Genomic DNA, 19838 nt, shown 5'->3' with positions numbered 1-19838 from the left:
AATGGTACAGGCGTGAGCCACCGTGCCCGGCCTGTACCATATTTCATCCAATCTTAGACACATCCATTGTATGACACGCCATTAATTTATATACCACTAAGAAAGAAACAATGTGGCTAATTTAAAATTATAATATCTTATCACTTGGAACTTGTAATACCTAGTGAAACAACTCTTCTATACTTAATTAGACATGGATTGTTATATCTAATTCCTGTGCAAACATTAAGAGGAAAATATAAATGAAATAAATTGGCTAAGGTATTCTTTTTTTGGGGGGGATGGAGTCTCGCTGTTGCCCAGGCTGGAGTGCAATGGCACGATCTCGGCTCACTGCAATCTCTGCCTCCCAGGTTTCAAGTGATTCTCCTGTCTCAGCCTCCCGAGTAGCTGGGACTACAGGCATGTGCCAGCACACTGGCTAATTTTTGTATTTTTTCTGAGAGACAGAGTTTCACTATGTCGGCCAGGCTGGTCTTGAACTCCTGACCTCGTGATCTGCCCGCCTTGGCCTCCCAAAGTGCTGGGATTACAGGTGTTAGCCACGGTGCCCGGCCAAGGTATTCTTAAACTTCTCATTCAGGCCAACGTTCCTGAATCACTTCTCAACTCAATCACTGACATCTATGTTTATCCACATAATAGCCTTATTTGTGCCAATGAGAATATTGTTGTTGGTCAGATGTGGTGGCTCACACCTGTAATCTCAGCACTTTGGGAGGCCCAGGTGGGTGGATCACAAGGTCAGGAGTTCAAGACCAGCCTGGCCAACATGGTGAAACCCCGTCTCTACTAAAAATACAAAAATTAGCTGGGTGTGGTAGCGCGCACCTGTAATTCCAGCTACTCAAGAGGCTGAGGCAGGAGAATTGCTTAATTGGAACCCAGGAGGTGGAGGTTGCAGTGAGCTGAGATCACGCCACTGCACTCCAGCCTGGGCTACAGAGTAAGACTCCCTCTCAAAAAAAAAAAAAAAAAAAAGAATACTGGTTAATGCAGCATTTCTTCTAAGAATCTAGAAAAATAAATAAAAATCAACCAAAGGACATACCAATGGTTCCATTAAACCAGAAGTTGAGACTGTCTCCTGGTTATCTTGGGCTCCTCATTGCCAAGTGAACCTACAGGCAAAGAAAGGGGTTAACTGTACTGGCCAGAGTGATCGACCTTGTCTATTAAGGAGAAATTGGGTTCTTATGGCCCAATGTGGGTAAGGAGGAGTATATGTGGAATGTATGAGATCTCTGGGGGTACCTCTTACAAGCCTTGTGTTCTGTGATTTTAGAATTGCTTATGTTTCACGTTTTGCTAATTTATAAAACATACAGCAGTTTGTTGTACAGGATAAACTCACTGAAAACATTTGACCAGAAGTCTGATAAGAAAAACGGGGAGGGCCATATGCTTAAGATTAGTGGTGTGTACATAAGCATTTTTTAAAATTTTTGTTTGTTTTGAGACAGGGTCTTGCTCTGTGGCCCAGACTGGAGTGCAGTGTTGCAATCATGGCTCACAGCAGCCTCTGCCTCCCGGGCTCAGGTTATCCTCCTACCTCAGCCTCCTGAGTAGATGGGACTACAGGCACATGCCACCATGCCTGCCTAATTTTCAGTATTTTTTTTTTGTAGAGACAGGTTTTTACCATGTTGCACAGACTGGTCTCAAACTCCTGGGCTCAAGAGATCCACTTGCCTAGGCCTCCCAAAATGTTGGAATTACAGGTGTGAGCCACTACGCCCAGCCATGAGTGTTTATTTATGCCTTACATATTCTTTTTTTTTTTTTTTTTTAGAGACAGGGTCTTGCTCTATTGTCCAGGCTGGATTCAACCTTGTGGGCTCAAGTGATCCTCCTGCCTCAGCCTCTGGAGTAGCTGGGACTACGGATGCATACCACCACATCCTGCTCATGCCCTATATATTCTTTTGTATGTATGGGTGTAAAAACAGAGATAAAAACAGAGATATGCATGCTATCAACTCACTGATGTTTGAAGTTCTGAGAAAGCATAAAATCAGTAAAGGAGTTAACTGAAATTTAAATCTCACAAATGAGCAAAAAATATGATTTCTGGTATATGATCTATGGGGTTCTTTGAATACTATTGCTTAAGAATAAAATACTTTGCGATTTCAATAAATTGAAAATTATGGCACAAGGCAAGGAAGGGGAGCTACTAGCTATGAGACTTTTGTAAATTATGTAACATCTCTGAACCTCTGTTTCCTCATCTGTTAAAATAGGGACAAAGTGCTACTTAGGTAAGACACTTCAGAAATGGGGCTCTGAAAAAAGTCACTTTTCTTCTCCTAACGAAAGGTTTCTAAACCTCAGCACTCCAGACATTTCAGGCCAGGTAATTCTTTGTTGTGCGGCGCTGTCCTGCGCATTGTAAGGCGTGAAGCAGTATTCCCGGCCTCTACTCACCTGTGCCCTCCACCATCTGTAGATTCCAATGGCATCTCACCCCAGATGAGAGGCTGAAAATGATTCATACATTGCCAAATGTCTCCTGGGACGCAAAACTGTTGCAGTGGAGAACCGCTGTCCTAACTCCATGTTCATCCAATAAAGGGTTTGAGGGACTGAGAAATGAAACAATAGTCCCGAAGGAGTAGAATGCAGTGGCCCCAACTCCTAGTTTCATGAAGGCAGGAACTGTGACTCAGAGGCCTGGGGATGCGGAGCTCTGAACTGCCAGCTGGTAGGAAAAGTCCTAATTAATGGATTGAATCATGAAGGGAGGGCAACAAGGAACAAATGGAGAGGGCCAGTGGCCGAGCCTTCGGTCTCAGGATCAAAGAGGCCCACACTGGTCACCACTTACGCTGCTGGGCTGACTGCTAGGTAGACGTATCTGCAGATAAACCGAGACAATGACGCGGTGGGAAAGGCCTTGGGGAGCGAGGAGGAGCCGGGAGAGGCCAGCTTTGGTCCGGCGGCCACCGCCCCAGGCGCCGACTCGAGCCTCAGGCCCCGCCCCTCGCCCTCCTGGTCCCGCCCCCGCTCTCCGAGCCCCGCCCCTCGCCCTCCTGGTCCCGCCCCCGCCCTCCGGGCCCCGCCCCTCGCTCTCCGGGCCTGGGCGGGTGGCTCCTTGGCCTCCGCCTCCGCTCGCCTGCGCGCGGCCCTGCGTGAGGGGGCAGAGGCGGGGTGGAGGCGTTGGCGCTGCCACGTCTGGGCCGCGGTTCCCAACTGTGGCGCGGGCGGTGGAGGAGGAGGTGGGGCTGGCGCTGAAGCCGGATCCGGATCCGGTGCTGTGCACACTGGTGGGGGAGGGTCCGACGCGGCTGGCTAGGAGCGCCGACCGCAGGGCCTCTACGGGTGAGGAGGAACCGGGGCCGGGGCGCGAGAGCAGGACCGTGTGTCCTGGGGGCTGGGGCGGGCCTGCCCTCAGGTTTATCTAACAGGTGTGTCTGGTGCCCCGGCCAGGCCCCCGGGGGTGTTGTGTGGAGGAGCTGGGCGTTAATCCTCGCCAGCTGGGTGCACATGGTGTGGAGCGCGGTTCCCAGGAAGTTGAACGCACGCGCGCCTGGAGCAGAGGTTAAGGATGATGGCCAGCGGTCCGGCCATATGCTGGTCTTGGCCTGGCAGGGCTGGAACTGGGACTGGGGTCGGAACTTCGCGCCCCAGACTTTGGCGTGGGAAATGAGACAGTTGGTCGCGCTCTCTGCAGCCATCGGTTTTGAATGGGCACGAACGTCCCAGGCCCCTTCTCTTCTCCCATTCCCGGGCGCATCCCACGGTGGTCGGAGCCATTGAGGCAGCTGCTCCGAAGACCACCTCCGCACCGAGTAGGTCGGCGCTTTCCCCAGGGTGCAGAGGGACATTCTTTGTCTCTTTTTCCTAGGCTCCTACCCCTAGAAATACCGAGTACTGCACTGTGATTTCTGTTGCAGGAGCTGACGTTTATGTAAGCCAAACTAATTTAAAATTTTCATACAAAATTGAACGGGCGATTATAGGATTCGTTTTGTTAGGATAATCCCTCATGAACGAATCCTAGAATGGATCTCAAGAAATTAATTTAGGCAGGATTTGCCAAATAGGGGAGAGAGCGCTAGCTGTATGGTATGATGATGTAAAGATTGGGGTCTGTTGAGGATGGTAATCGAGCTCAAGATGCGAAAACAAGAGGATTCTAGCCCCAAGTCACTTACTTGCTGTGTTACCTAAGGGGCAAGTCTTGGGAGTTCCAGGTGCTCCAGCTTCCTCATCGGTAGACTGGGAATAACGCCTAGATTGTAAAGGTCAAACTATCAGAAAATACTTTTGAACATTCATGCAGTTACACAATTTAATAAATATGGCCAGGTGTGTTAAAAATCATTAACGAAATAGATTCAGAATGGATTCTTGTTATCGAAATTGTTATAAAATGAATATAAAGGAATCCGAAGTCCGCCCCTCCCCCATTCACCTGTACTTAGAAGGTTCCCCAGGAGCTCTTGAGAAATACATGGGCTGGTTTAGATTTGGCCTTAGGTTGTATTTTTAAAATTTGTAGATCGACTTTTAAAATCTTCATCTCCGGTGTCTATTACTTGTTGCTCTCCGTTGGTTGCTTCTAGCAGCAGCCTCTCTCCCCATTCGTATTCCAACCTGATACAGAGGCTCAGACGCCAAATAGTTGAAGTTTTGTTTAAAAAATATGCAATTGAGTGAAAAAATATTCAACTGATGTGATGACTAGTAAAAATGAATTTGGTGTATGCTTTCCGCGATATTGTGGCAGTTTGGGAATTTTTTTTTTTTTTTTTTTTTGTCCTGGATTTTCTGAAATGTGACCTACAGGTAAGTCTTATTCGTTATTCATTCACTAGGCATTATTGGGCTAGGGTTAGGCTTAAACGGGTCTTCTAAACGCCTGCTAATTTAGCAGTTAATCAGAAAAGGTTCTGAGGAATACTTAAGGAGGATTAGTGTTTAAAGTTCATCTAAAAACTTTAAAGAACCTAATGATATGATGAGATTCCACTTCACACAACTGTGCAATTTTATTTGCAGAAATTTCCTAGTTTTGCAATATCTGGGCACCGGAAGATGCTAAAAGATTATTTATATAAAATTACTTACTTAATTATGTTCTAAACCCCCTTGGAACCAGGTTTCAAGTCATATCTTGCTTCACCTTGCCCAGTACCTTAGTTGGGCACCAGCAGAATTTTACCGTTGAGGATAGAGTGAGCTAAAGTGGGCCTTCAGTATGGCTCTGTTTTGTAGAATAGCTCATAAAAAAATTTTTGATGTTAATTTCTGATTGCCTGGTTAATAGATTCTTATTTCAATCTGTAATGCTTTGTTTAATGTATTTTGACTAGTCTGATTCCCATTTTCCAAATGTAGGTTCTAAGTGCTGCTTATGACTTAATTTTTAACCCTTGTACAACAGTAAGATAGGGAATTTATCTACTCTAGTGCATCTTCAGTGTAATGGTCTGAAGTGTAAGAGCAGAGTCTGAAGTCATACTACCTAGCAGGACTGGCTACGTAATCTGTGGTAATCCAAATTAAAATGCAGGGTTCCTTGTTAAAAAATTAAGAACTTCAAAACAGTGGCAGCAGGGTATCAAACTTAAGTGCAGGGCCCTGTGTAACGGCACAGGTCAGGGGCTTCTGAAGCTGGCCCTGTTGCCTCATTTTGAATCCTCACTCTGTTCCTTATTGGCACTCTAACCTTGAGCAAGTTACTGTGCCTGCTTCCTTATCTGTAAAATTGGGATAATAATGATACATCGTTCATTGTATTTTTAAGAGTTAACATATAGAAAGTTTTCAATAAGTGTTAGCCAATATTATTTATTTTTATGATCATTCGTGGAAAAGGACTGTCTCATGAAAGAAAAGTACAAGAAAATATTAGTATTTCCTGGTTAAAATTCATTATTTAAGGGCTTCATAATCCTAGTTGTTTTCCTGTATACTTCTTCCCTCTCATGAAAATTATTAACCCTATTTTTCATGTTTTCTAGACCACATTTTTATTGTAAACACAGACAACTTTATAGGAAAAAGGAATCTAGTTAAATGTGGTTAAGGTTGATTTAAATTCTCTTTTGAGTTTTCTTTGAACTTTGTGTTTACAACTATATGTTTAATAGCAAGACCAAAATGTTTAAATAGTGTGCTGCCTCGAGGAATTTACATTTTTAATACTGTACACATTTCACTTTATTAATACTTAGCCTGTTTATCTACATACCTAAAAAACAATGTTGCTACCTACCATTCAGATGAGATTACACACAAAAACCTCAAGGGTCCAATTTAGACAAAACACTAAAACACGTGGACTCAGTTTCATCTATTAAAAACTTGTTTCGGCTGAGCATGCTGGTTCACACTTGTAATTCCAGAACTTTGGGAGGCTGAGGCTGGAGGATCACTTGAGGTCAGGAGTTCAAGACCAGCCTTTCCAACATGGCAAAGCCCCATCTCTACTAAAAATACAAAAATTAGCCAGGCGTGGTGGTATGAGCCTGTAGTCACAACTACTCTGGAGGCTGATGTGGGAAGCTGAGGTAGGAGGATCACTTGAGCCCAGGAGTTTGAGGCTGCAGTGAGCTATGATTGCACCACTGCACTTCAGCCTGGGCAACAGAGTAAAACCCTGTCTCAAAACAGAATAAAACAAAACAAAAAACCTATTTTGAATGGCCATTAAACTTGTTAAATTTGAAATGACTGCTTGATCATCACAATTTCTATATTTTCCTTAATATTGTTAGAACTGGGTATAGTGTATGCAGCATAATTTGAATCATTTTGTGTGTGTGTGGCCGGGGGGACCTCTCAGCAGTCTACATTATAAACTACGTTTTTCTTTTCTACCCAAGAATGCTAACTTTTGGTATAACATAAACGTAAGAGCCTGTCATTCTTTTTGTAGTTCCTGTAACCAGCACAGTGCCTGATTCATGAATTAAAGGTAAAAAAAAAATGAACAAGAATTTATAAACTTGAATTTTAAATTTATTGCTAACTAGCATATATCTTATTAAGTACTTGCAGTATTCCGGGCACTGCTAAGTGCATGACTGCATACAGTAATGCATTTAATTCTCCCAGGAATTTCATCTTCATTTTACAAATGAGGAAACTAGATTCTAAAAGCTTAATTACCTTAGTACGTATCACACAGTTGACATTTGAACACCAGGTATGAATCCAAAGCTCATGCTCTTTCTATGCCTAGGTTTAAATCCTGGCTCCGCTAATTTTGTGACCTTGGGCAAGTTACTTAACATTTTCTCATCTGTTAAAATGTACATAATAACCACTCCTAACCTGTAGGATGGTTGAAATAAATGAATTAGTAAAGCTTTTTCAACAGTCTGGCACATAAGAAGTGCTGAGCAAGTGTTAACTTCTGTTGTTACATCACATCACACTACCTTCCCATAACTAGTATATTGCAGCATTGCTTATATAGTTACATAGGATTATACAGGCAGAAACTTATTATCCATCTTTAAGGAAAAGTTAAGAATATTTGCCCTAAAGCATACTGTGACTTATGAAATAAGGAACAATTGGGGGTTAGGTTATTGGGCAAATTGTTCTCTCATTAAAATATGGTTTCTTTAACTGGATATAGAAATAAGTTGGGGACTGCTTTTTTTGGATCTCTAATCCAAAAATCCAAAACACTCCAAAATTTGAAACTTTATTGAGGGCCAACATGATGCCACAAGTGGAAAATTCCACATCTGGTATAATGTACAAAAACTTTTCCATGCACAAAATTATTTAAAATATTGTGTAAAATATTTGTGCTGTGTAAGATGTATATGAAACACAAATGAATTTTGACTTGGGTCCCATCCCCAAGATATCTCATTATGTATATGCAAATATCCCCAAATCTGAAAAAAAAAAAAAAAAAAAAAAATCCAAAACCTGAAACATTTCTGGTCCCAAGCATTTTGGATAAGGAATACTCAACTTTTAATTGTTGGGAAGCATCTGTTTCTTTTAGCAATTCTGTGCTGCATAGAAGCCCCCTGGCCCCAGTTTTATGCTTTGTATGATTTGTTTTTCATCCTTCCTATTGTTACTTCTCTGTTATTTAGTCTCAGTTTTAAAACACTACAACTAGTGAGAACCTGCTCATTTCTAAATGTTCAAAAAAGAGGGGGAAATATCATGATCACTTTTCAATAGCGTGAAAAACACCGGCTATTTTTAAGCTGCTTAGATGCAACTGAGAAACTTACACTATACAGTTTAATTTTAATTTAATTTTTTTGAGACGGAGTTTCACTCTTGTTGCCCAGGCTGGAACGCAATGGTGTGATCTCAGCTCACTGCAGCCTCCACCTCCTGGGTTCAAGCGATTCTCCTGCCTCAGCCTCCCAAGTAGCTGGGATTACAGGTGGCCACCACCACACCTGGCTAATTTTGTATTTGTAGTAGAGACAGGGTTTCGCCATGTTGGTCAGGCCGGTCTTGACCTCCTGACCTCTGGTGATCTACCTGCCTCTGCCTCTCAAAGTGCTGGGATTAAAGGCACGAGCCACCATGCCTGGCCCACACCACAGATTTTTAGAAAATCTGCTGTGAAAACAAAATCCTGCAGTGTATATCTAGCATAGCCAAGGTAAAGTATTTCTGAGAATGCCAAAAAAAATTAATTTGAGCTTGTTCATCAATTTTCTTCTATTCATGGTTCATTGAAAAAAAAAAAAAAAGCTACATGTGGCCAGACATGGTGGCTCACACCTGTAATCCCAGCACTTTGGGAGGCTGAGGCAGGCGAATCACCTGAGATCAGGAATTTGAGACCAGCCTGGCTGACATGGCGAAACTCCGTCTCTACTAAAAATACAAAAAAAAATTAGCTGGGCGTGGTGGCAGGTGCCTGTAATCCCAGCTACTCAGAAGGCTGAGGCAGGAGAATCGCTTAAACCTGGGAGGCGGAGGTTGTGGTGAGCCAAGATCACATCATTGCACTCCAGCCTGGGCAATAAGAGCGAAACTCCATCTCAAAAAAAAAAAAAAAAGGCTACATGCCCAGTAAGTTTTTTCTTTGAGAGGGAATTTCACTCTTATATTGCCCAGGCTGGAGTGCAATGGCGCAATCTCAACTCACCACAACCTCTGCCTCCCAGGTTCTGAGGCGATTCTCCTGCCTCAGCCTCCTGAGTAGCTGGGATTACAGGCATGCGCCAACACGCCCGACTAATTTTTATTTTTAGTAGAGATGGGGTTTCTCCATGTTGGTCAGGCTGGTCTCGAACTCCCGACCTCAGGTGATCTGCCCGCCTCGGCCTCCCAAAGTGTTGGTATTACAGGCGTGAGCCACCGCGCACGGCTGAAAGTTTTCTTTATTGGCAAGTAAGACTAAGAGATTACTTTTTTTAAAAAAAATTTTTTTCCCCTTGCAATTTCCTGTTGAAACAGATGCCTTCTTGGCTCAATAATAAAATCCACGAACATAATGTAAAAAATTTAAGAGCCCATGAAAAGTCAGCTATTCATTTAGTAGCACCAACCCAGAGGAAAAACATGTTTTAAAAGACCTGATAATAGCCGGGCGCAGTGGCTCACGCCTGTAATCCCAGCACTTTGGGAGGCCGAGGCGGGTGGATCACCTGAGGTCGGGAGTTTGGGACCAGCCTGGCTAACATGGCGAAATCCCGTCTCTATTAAAAATACAAAACAATTAGCCGGGCGTGGTGTCACGTGCCTATAATCCCAGATACTCAGGAGGCTGAAAGAGGAGAATCACTTGAACCCAGAAGGCAGAGGTTGCAGTGAGCCGGGATCATGCCACTGCACTCCAGCCTGGGCAACAGAGTGAGACTGTCTGAAAAAAAAAAAAAAAAAAAAAAAAAAAAGACTTGATAATAAATGGGATTTTATAGTTTAAAACTTACTAATTTAGTCACTTAGCCATTTTTTTATCTGATAGTAGGCATGATTTTTCTATTTATCTGTAGTTGTGGAATTTAATGTTAGATTCAGGCTGGGTTGCAGTAAAATATCTCGCATATGTGCTAAAGGATGCTTCTAATTGCATTAATTTATATTAACTTTCTCAACAATCATAATTTTCCTTCTATTAAATAAAGTGACTTAATATTCACATTTTTATTTTAGACCTTACTAGAAAAATGAAACCTGATGAAACTCCTATGTTTGACCCAAGTCTACTCAAAGAAGTGGACTGGAGTCAGAATACAGCTACATTTTCTCCAGCCATTTCCCCAACACATCCTGGAGAAGGCTTGGTTTTGAGGCCTCTTTGTACTGCTGACTTAAATAGAGGTAATGTACAAAATCCTGTGTAAAATTAGAGTTAGCCTTCCATTTTTCTCTATAAACATTATAATGCAGATAATTTTTTTTAAATATTTGACTTTTGGACTATTTTTTGTATAATACTTAGTTTTTAAAGTGATGGACACTCAATACCAATGAGTGTATGTCATGGCTAAGACCAAATATTACTGTGAAATATTTAAAATGACTTAAATACAACATCACTCCTTCCTAATTAAGCCAAAAAGATTTCTCATAAACAACAATTAAATTATCATGTATGATGACACATAAGGAGGGATCTTAAGAAGCTGGTTGGGGAATGAAGGTGGAAATAATTTTCCTTGGATAAATTGAAAGGGTTTTTATACAGTTATTTCTTTTTTAACATCTAAATTCTCCAAGTTAACTTCCTTAAACTTTGGTAATTAAAAGTCAACTTTGTCCTTTTCACAATGATCTCTTTGCTAGACAGCCTGAAGGGCCTGATTTTGGCCTAATTATTGAGTGTAGGAAAGTTAAGATTTTCAAAATTCCAGGTGCACTGTTCACATCAATTTCCGGTAACACTAATGAAATTCACTAGAAATTACAATTTTAAAGAGTGTAATCTCAACGGTGTTACTTAATTTACGAATATTGTATTTAGCCACATTGCACCTTTAAGTAAAACCAAATCACATATTTGGGAAAATCTGGCACCCTTTGCATTGAACTTAATGTAAAATATAATACATTGAAGAATGTATGTTCTGGGTCTATAAATACTGGATATTAAGGTCAGCACTATTTAAAACATCTTATGCAGGCAGAAGCACTGGTAAAACCTGTTATTTTTGTTATATGTAGTGATTATAGAAGAATAGGGTTCACTTTATTCTAATAATTAAAAGATGATTATAGAAAGTTCTGAAAAAATAATTGCCCATAAGCCCACCTGCTTAATATATTGCTTATTTTCATACTGTCTTCCTTTTGCTATTCTCGTAATTTGAAATCTGTTTTTCAAAACTAGGTTTTTTTAAGGTATTGGGTCAGCTAACAGAGACTGGAGTTGTCAGCCCTGAACAATTTATGAGTAAGTACTATAACCTCTTTTTCCTGAAATAAAGGGAAACATGATTTCATTTTTGTTTAGAGCTGTTCAGTGCCCACTTCTGTTTTTGTTCAAATAGCTGGAAATTATTCAAAGAATAAATTAGCTGTTTTATACAAATGTTTAATGTGGCTGAGTTGTTCTAGAATCCAAATGTACCAGTAACTTTGTTTTTGCAAACTATCTGACTACTTTATTAGATAATTATTGTACCATAGGACCTAGGTGTTAGCTCTAGAGGTTTTTCGTTTTTTTATTGTAGTATTTCCCTTACTGTGGTTATTTACAGAAATTTCATTACCAAATCAAAAAAGCAAGACTATACGCTTTAAATTTATTTTGGGGTTTATTTGTATTGAAGGTTAGCAGGCATCTTAAGAGTTAGTCCACCCGTCCCCTGCCCCTCTTCTTTTAGACATAGGAGAAAATAGGAATTTAGAGAGATCCAAAGACTTGCCCAAGATCACAGGTAGTTATTGCTACGGTGAGGAATAAAACCTTAATTCTGTCCAGTGCTCTACCACTGCTTTTTCCTGTTATAAAGGAAATGAAGTATTATTATCATTACTAAATATTTAGTAATATTTAATAGCTGAGGAATTACAATTCTTCATTTCCTTATAATAGGGAATTCTGTATTGAATTCTATTTGACCCTCCTGAGAATGAGGACCATCATTCTGATTCTCATTGTTTATTTTCATTCACTGAATTTATTTCTTTTTCCCATTTTAGATCTCTATCTGGAATGAGACCATAGAAATTAACAATATGAGAGACTATTAGCCTCAATTTTTATTCCTGAATTTTTCTTTGCGTGCACATGAATTAGATGAGAAACCATGTTATTTCAGCAATAGTACTGAAAATCCATTTGAGGGGAAGTATCTTTGCACCTATTTGCTATGTGACTTGGAAAAGTTACTTGGAAACAGATATGTTTTTACTTCCTTGCAAGGTGCTCTCAAAGCAAACAAGAGCAAGTCATGTTATCACAAAACACTTTCCATCACAAAGGGAAAATTAAAATATATTTTTTAAAAATATTTTGAAAGCAAAAGACTAAAAATTCTAGAATTGAGCCATGTAAACATGCTCTTAAGATGTGCAAAGGTTATATTTGAATATCTATTGAGTATAAAAGTTAAAGAGATCTATTTAAAGTAAATGAAGAAATTGAAGTTTTCATTAGTCATGGAAGTGGCAACATCAGCCATTTACTTGTATTTTAAGTGTTGTTCATCTAAAATAGCTATATTAGTCTTTATTTTGCTAGCAGATATTTTGAATGTGTAGGTTATATTCCAATTGATACTAATTGCTGATATTTCAACTACTTGGTAATATTTTCTTTAGAAATGGAAGGTAAATTACTATGGTAAAACAGCTTTAAACATTTAGTAATTAAGTCAGCTAATCCTAATGTTTTTCTGGCTCCCCATAAAATTGAATGTCTACTATGTAACACTTTGTTATCCAATTTCCACAGAATCTTTTGAGCATATGAAGAAATCTGGGGATTATTATGTTACAGTTGTAGAAGATGTGACTCTAGGACAGATTGTTGCTACGGCAACTCTGATTATAGAACATAAATTCATCCATTCCTGTGCTAAGGTATGTGCTGCTTATAAATAAAATGGACAGCTGTTTTCTAGCACAACTGACTTTGAGTTTCCATTAGACAAATCTGTTTTCTCATTGATTTTCAGTGCCTCTTAGAAATCCCTTTTCCCAGTGTGTTCTGAGATCTTTAAGAAAGAAAATGTATAACAGTATGAATTGTATGCTAAAATTGTTCTGTAAGGTGGATCAATTTGGTATAGGCATAGAGAAACCAAACAACTTAGCAGTAATGCACAAAATCCCTAATGTTACTCTTTTAAAAAAAACAACTTTGAATATACCACGTTAGCATAAATTTGTTTCCACATGGTAAAGGGTTCAGATTATTCCGTTCTAATTATGATACATCTAATGCATGTAGTGCCCTTTCATCCCTCAATAACTCACATAAAATAGTAAATAAAAAAAGAGGGAGAGAAAACCTTAATTCAGTGAGAATAAGGTAGGAACACTTGGGATGTGTTCTGTCACACTTAGGAATTTCGGTGGGGTTTCTGTACTAGACATTAATTTTATTTGGATATCTAAAATAACTTGCTAGTAAGCAAGGAGTAGAATGATGGATATATTCATGAAAAGGTTACATTTTGGTGATGTTGATCCTGATATTTGTTTAAAGACAATGGGGTGGGAAGGTTGGGGACATAGCCAAAACAAGTTTAGGTCACAACTTGACTCATACTATTTCCTCTAATAAGTAAAAACATCTTTAAATTATTAACTTTTAATAGTAGTACTCTCATACTAGTAGGAAACAAACTTTTGGGCTAATCAGATTTGCCCCAGCTTCTCTGTCATATTTAAAAACAAAGGAAATGTTCAACTATTACAGAATATTCTATGATCTCTCCTTCTCATAAGTTGTAGAAATACATACTGAAACAGCCTTCACTGTATAATATTTTTTGCATTTGGTTTCTGTTAAGTTCAAGTTTACAAAATATACTACTTATTATCAGTAAATTCTTACCAACTCGTTTTAGCTAAAAACAAAAGTAAATGCTTACTCCTTTAAACATTGTAAATATTTTCAGAGAGGAAGAGTAGAAGATGTTGTTGTTAGTGATGAATGCAGAGGAAAGCAGCTTGGCAAATTGTAAGTAGGCAGAAACAAGGTAACCCTGGATAAATTTTGTTCCAATTTCGTTTCTTAACAAGATACTTGTTTGAAGTTCTTTTTGGCTTCATTAATTTTGAACTTATTCTCACTCCAATAGTTTAGACTGAATTTCATGAAGAAATAAAGTATTATTATACATATTTTGCCTTAAAGTTTGAAAATTGGAAGCATACTTCTTTACAGACAGTAACATCTTTAAATTACTAACTTTTTATAGTAATGCTCTCGTACTAGTAGGAGATAAACTTTTGGGCTAATCAGATTTGCCTCAGCTTCTCTGTCATATTTAAAAACAAAGGAAATGTTCAACTATTACAGAATATTCTATGATCTCTCATTCTCTTAAGTTGTAGAAATACATACTGAAACAGCCTTCACTGTGTATATTATCTAAATCATTTAAAATAAATATAAATAAGTGGTATTGATTTATTGCCATTTTATAAGAACTTGTAGTTCTTATTTATTATAATTTTTAGTTTTTGAGACAGGGTCTGTTTTTGACAGCTCTGTCACCCAGGCTGAGGTACAGTGGCTCAATCTCAGCTCACTGCAGCCTCAGCCTCCTGGGCTCAAGCAATCCTCTTCAGCCCCCCAATTAGCTGGGACTACAGGTACACGCCACACCTGGCTAATTTTTAAAACTCTGTAGAGATGGGGCCTCATCATGTTGCTCAGGCTGGTCTCAAACAGTGCTCCTGCCTTGGCCTCCCGAAGTGCTGGGATTACAGGTGGGAGCCACTGTGCCTGGCCCAAGAACTTGCTTTTTAACACTAACTCTTCTGAGTTTTAAGGAATTAACAAATATTAAATACCTGCTTATGTACCAGATGCTATTCTAGGTATTTGGAATACCTCAGTGAACAAAACAGACTGATTTCTTGTGTTCTAGTCTATTTAATTTATGCTTTTTTTTTTTTTTTTTTTTTTTTTTTTTAAGAGATGGGATCTCTTTCTGTTGCCCAGGCTGGAGTATACAGTGGTACGATCACAGCTCACTGCAGCCTTGAATTTCTGGGGCTCAAGTGAGCCTTTCGCCTCAGCCTCCCAAGTAGCTGGGACTACAGATGCACGCCGCTGCACCCAGCTAATTTTTTTATAGAGATAGGGTTTTGCTATGTTGCTTTGGCTAGTCTCGAACTTCTGGACTCAAGTGATCCTTGGCCTCCTAAAGTGCTGGAATTACAGGCATGAGCCACTGCAACCAGCCAGTCATACTTCAGTCAAGGTCTTTTGTTTTTTTTTAAAAATAGGATTTTTTAGTCTGTTCAAACATGGGCAGACCCTTCAAGTTTGTATATCTTTTATAGTTTTTATCCTCTAAGGCACTTAGATCCACACTTTAATACTGGGTTTGGATTCATTAAGAAACTTTGTATAGATGTAGACTTGCTTTGTTTCCACTTCATATTAATTAGACCAATCTTGAGTTAATCTGATACACACCTTCACAAATATTAAAGTAGCTTTAAAAATGATTAAAGAGCAAAGCTATTATGTACTCATTTTATGTGGGTATGTCGACTGCTCCGAAGTTGTTTAAATAGATTTAAATAAAGAATTTTTACAAAACAATTTTGGTCATTTTTTTTTTAAAGGTTGAGTTTTTAGTGTTAACATGCATCTTAAAATTCGTTTTTCTTTTTCGAGACAGAGACTCACTCTGTTGCCCAGGCTGGAGTGCAGTGGCACAATCACTACTCACCGCAGCCTTGACCTCTCTGGGCTCAGGTGATCTTCCCCCCTCAGCCTCTGGAGTAGCTGCGACTTTAGGCATGTGCCATCATGCCCTACTAATTTTCATATTTTGTAGAGATGGGGTTTTGCCATGTTTCCCAGGCTGGTGTCAAACCCCTGGGCTCTAGCGATCGCCTGCCTCAGCTTCCCAGAGTGCTAGGATTACAGGTATGAGTCACTGCACCTAGCCTTAAATTTCATTTTTAAAGAGGGCTTAGGGTGAGTTTTGTATTTGTCCTGTTTATTAGTGAGCTGGAGATTACTAGATAAAAGTATATTTGACTCTAAGTAAAAATGCTTTGGTGATTTAAATGCTTATCAACTTACATGAATGCAATGGGAAAAGCCATAATCTAAACCTGTTTCTAAGGAAACTTAAGTTTTATAACATTAATTCATATTGTTACTAGAATCAATTTTTATTAATAAATGCTATCTCCTCACCCTACCCCCTTTTTAAATTTCAGGTTATTATCAACCCTTACTTTGCTAAGCAAGAAACTGAACTGTTACAAGATTACCCTTGAATGTCTACCACAAAATGTTGGTTTCTATAAAAAGTTTGGATATACTGTATCTGAAGAAAACTACATGTGTCGGAGGTTTCTAAAGTAAAAATCTTGTAAGAAAATTGTCAAAGGGGCTAATGCTACAAGGCTACGCTCTTCCTAGAGTTGAAATATTTTGTTGCTGCAGCCGAGTGACCTCCATAAATACTGGACTGAAAAAACATTGTAATACTACAAGTATAATGACATTTAGAAGATTACTTTGGGCTGGTGGGACATGCTGTGAATTTAGATTACAAATGAATATTATAAAGGGGATGATTTTTAACCAAAGGAATATATTTTTAACTTGAATCTTTTCTTGCATTGTATTTTTCTAAAAGTTTGGCTTCCTTTCTTGGTAGTCAAGAGTATGGGTAATAAGGAGTTATATGTCTGCTATCTGTGTTGCTCATTTAAAAAAAGTATACATTGAATAAGGCTGTTTATCACATGCATAAAATTAAATATTTTTCAAAGAAACGTCTCAATACACTTAGGGGTGTATTGTTTCCCACATATTAAGTCAGGGTGGATAAATTAGTTATTATAACTAAACATAGTATAGTCCAACATTCGTTGATCCCAATACAGGCAAACAACCTGGTCAACCTTTTAAAGAAGTAGAGGAAATGAAAATTACTTGACAAGATTAGAAGTAAAACAATTTAAATGTTTTACTGAAAGTTTATATAGTATAGTCTATGTAGATAAAAAGTACCACTTGTCTTTTCTGTGAATTATGACTATTCATTTGTTAAAAACACCTAAGAGCAATTATAGTGGGACATCTAAGGTCCTTTTTAAACAGTGAATTAGCAAACCTCAGCCTATGTGTTTCTACCCTGATGTTTTTCTTTTCATGGGTATCTGAAGCCTCTAAGTTTTTTCAAAAATGGAGTATCACAAAATTGAATGAAACACAATACTTAATGTATTGTACTAGATTACCAAATTCATAAAATGTTAATGGAAGCTTTACTTTTTGATGTGATTATAATGGCACTATTCTGGTCATTATCCTATTTTGATTTTATTTAATTTTTTAAAGTTGAAGAATTAAATATTTTAATGGTTCTAATCTTTTGCATTCCATGTTGCATTAAACCTGTTCATATGAGTAGTCTTCTGTTAGAATCACATCTGTGCTTTTCTTGAGTCTGCTGTTGAACTATTAGATTAAGTCATAATTCATAAAATTTTAGTTTAATGTGCTCTTTGTAAAATGAAATTGTAAAGAAAATACCAGTGTTTCTCATCCCATTGACTCACACCACGTCATCTGGATTTTGGATTTCCCTCCATGCAGCCAGCTATAGTTGGCTTTCCAAAACAACAGAAATCCTTCACCAATAGAGTGCACTACTTACCTGCTTATAGCCTATACAGACGAACTGATCTGTCCGTGAAACGCAACAAAGCTACTTCTGTCTTTTCAGAAGTCCTACAACCTTGACAAAGAGTAGTTTTATCAGGTAAATCCTGGTAATTAAAAACGCATGTTTTTAAAAATTAGCCTAGTAAGGTCGGGTGCAGTGGCTCACACCTGTAATCCCAGCACTTTGGGAGGCTGAGGTGGGCAGATCACAAGGTCAGGAGTTTGAGACCAGCCTGACCAAAATGGTGAAACCCTGTCTCTACTAAAAAAAAGAAAACTTAGCCAGGCGTGGCTAATTACAGGCACGCGCCTGTAATCCCAGCTACTCAGGAGGCTGAGGTGAGAGAATCGCTTGAACCCGGGAGGCAAAGGCTGCAGTGAGCCGAGATCACACCACTGCACTCCAGCCTGGCGACAGAGCGAGACTCCATCTCAAAACAAAACAAAAAAAACTAGCCTACTTAAAGGCAAAACTAAATGCTTTATTACCTTTCTTTTTTTATTTTATTTTATTTTATTTTATTATACTTTAATCTTTATTACCTTTCTTACCACTGAACAATTTGAGGTAAAATCATTCACAAGGTTGGCACTTCAGTAAATCCCTTTAAATAGTGTTCCTAAGATATCTCTTAAATCCTCCCATAGGAAATAGAATTACAGGTAAGGTACACCATACAAAAATTGTGTCATTGAGGACAATGGTGATCTGTAATTTTAGTTGAGTATGTTTATAATTTTTGAAGCCATATGGTGAGTAAATGTAAATATGAAAAAAGTGCTACATAAAACACTTCTTAAACTTTTTTTTTTAAAAACTGCTCCTTGTGGAGCAGGACTACCCCATAGGCAGTGTACCCACAATAGATAGCCTTTTGTTGTTGTTGTTGAGACAAGGTCTCGCTGTTGCCCAGGCTAGAGTGCAGGGGCACAATCACCACGCACTGCCGCCTCAATCTCCTGGGCTCAAATGATCCTTCCACCTCAGCCTCCCATGTGGCTGGGACTATAGGTGCATGCCACCACACCCAGCTAATTAAAAAAATTTTTTTTGTGGAGTCTATGTTGCCCAGGCTGGCCTCTTAACTCCTAGGCTCAAGTGATCCTCCCACCTCAGCCTCCCAAAGTGCTTGGATGACAAGTGGGAGCCACTGCACCTGGCCCACATTTTTTAAAGGGACAGTGTCCCACTCCATCACCCAGGCTGGAGTCCAGTGGTGTGATCATAGCTCACTGCATCCTCCGGTTCCTGGGTTCAAGCCATCCTTCCTGCCTCAGCCTCCCCAGTAGCTGGAACTACAGGTGTGTGCCATTTGCTGTGGGGTCTTACTGTATTGCCCAAGCCGGTCTCAAACTCCTGAGCTCAAGTGATCCTCTGCCTCAGCCTCCAGAGTATCTGGGATTACATATGTCGGCTACCGTGTCTGGCCGTTCACATCTTTGGCCACTATTTGCTTGTGAAAAGGTATAATGAAGTGGTAGTTATCATTTTTACTGTGTCTCATGTTTTATATATTTTTGTTTCATCAACTAAGATGCACTGTAACATCTCTGAAATCTGGATATATTATCAATGGTTTATCATAGTTTAGTTAGCAATACACTGTCTTTTAGTGGTGCCTAAAATAGTGGTATAGTTGTGAGGTGATCTTAGATTTGATGAAGCACAGTATGCAGGTAGGCCTAATGGGGGAAGATGGTAATATAAAAGCAAGAAGTATTTTTTTTTTTGTAATGACTGAAAGCTGTTCTGTGGATGACCTACCCTTTCCTTTAAACACGATTCTCACTTCCAACTCCAAACTTGCTCAACTAATCCTTAAAAATAAACTTGAGCTGGAATTTGAGGCTTGCCTGGACTACAGACCATAATTGTGTGTGTGTGTGTAACCACAGTGTTTTAGAGTATACTCTTAAGTGCTTCTCAACATTCAATGTTCATCCACTCTTCTTAACTCAGAGTAAATTTGGGTTACTTTTACCCAGCAGATAACAATCTAAGTAAAGAAGTTTTGAGGTATAAGCAGCAGTATGAATGAGCTTTTCAATATTTTGGAGGTATAATGGCACAGCA

The 19838-nt window shown here is 39.2% G+C and overlaps 1 protein-coding gene across 9 annotated transcripts; it reads left to right on the top strand.

The window, feature by feature from the left end:
* The first annotated feature begins 3045 nt into the window (after positions 1-3045).
* On the top strand, positions 3046-19611 carry GNPNAT1 (glucosamine-phosphate N-acetyltransferase 1). Of its 9 annotated transcripts, none has more exons than XM_019010116.4 (8): positions 3059-3321; positions 3848-3910; positions 6887-6925; positions 10099-10266; positions 11276-11338; positions 12845-12972; positions 14016-14077; positions 16306-19611. In XM_019010116.4, the coding sequence occupies exons 4-8, from the start codon at positions 10113-10115 to the stop codon at positions 16451-16453; spliced, it is 555 nt and encodes a 184-aa protein (XP_018865661.1). In that variant the 5' UTR covers positions 3059-3321; positions 3848-3910; positions 6887-6925; positions 10099-10112; the 3' UTR covers positions 16454-19611. The 9 variants fall into 9 exon arrangements, with proteins under 9 accessions (XP_004055230.1, XP_018865661.1, XP_004055231.1 ...); XM_063697844.1 differs by having other exon boundaries at positions 3303-3407; XM_004055183.5 differs by lacking the exon at positions 3848-3910 and having other exon boundaries at positions 3061-3321.
* Positions 19612-19838: the final 227 nt, after the last annotated feature.

Source organism: Gorilla gorilla, chromosome 15 (assembly GCF_029281585.2).
Source record: "Gorilla gorilla gorilla isolate KB3781 chromosome 15, NHGRI_mGorGor1-v2.1_pri, whole genome shotgun sequence".
Lineage (NCBI taxonomy): Eukaryota > Metazoa > Chordata > Mammalia > Primates > Hominidae > Gorilla > Gorilla gorilla.
The sequence above is the reverse complement of the archived record's forward strand: the minus strand, read 5'-3'. Positions and strand labels throughout refer to the sequence as shown.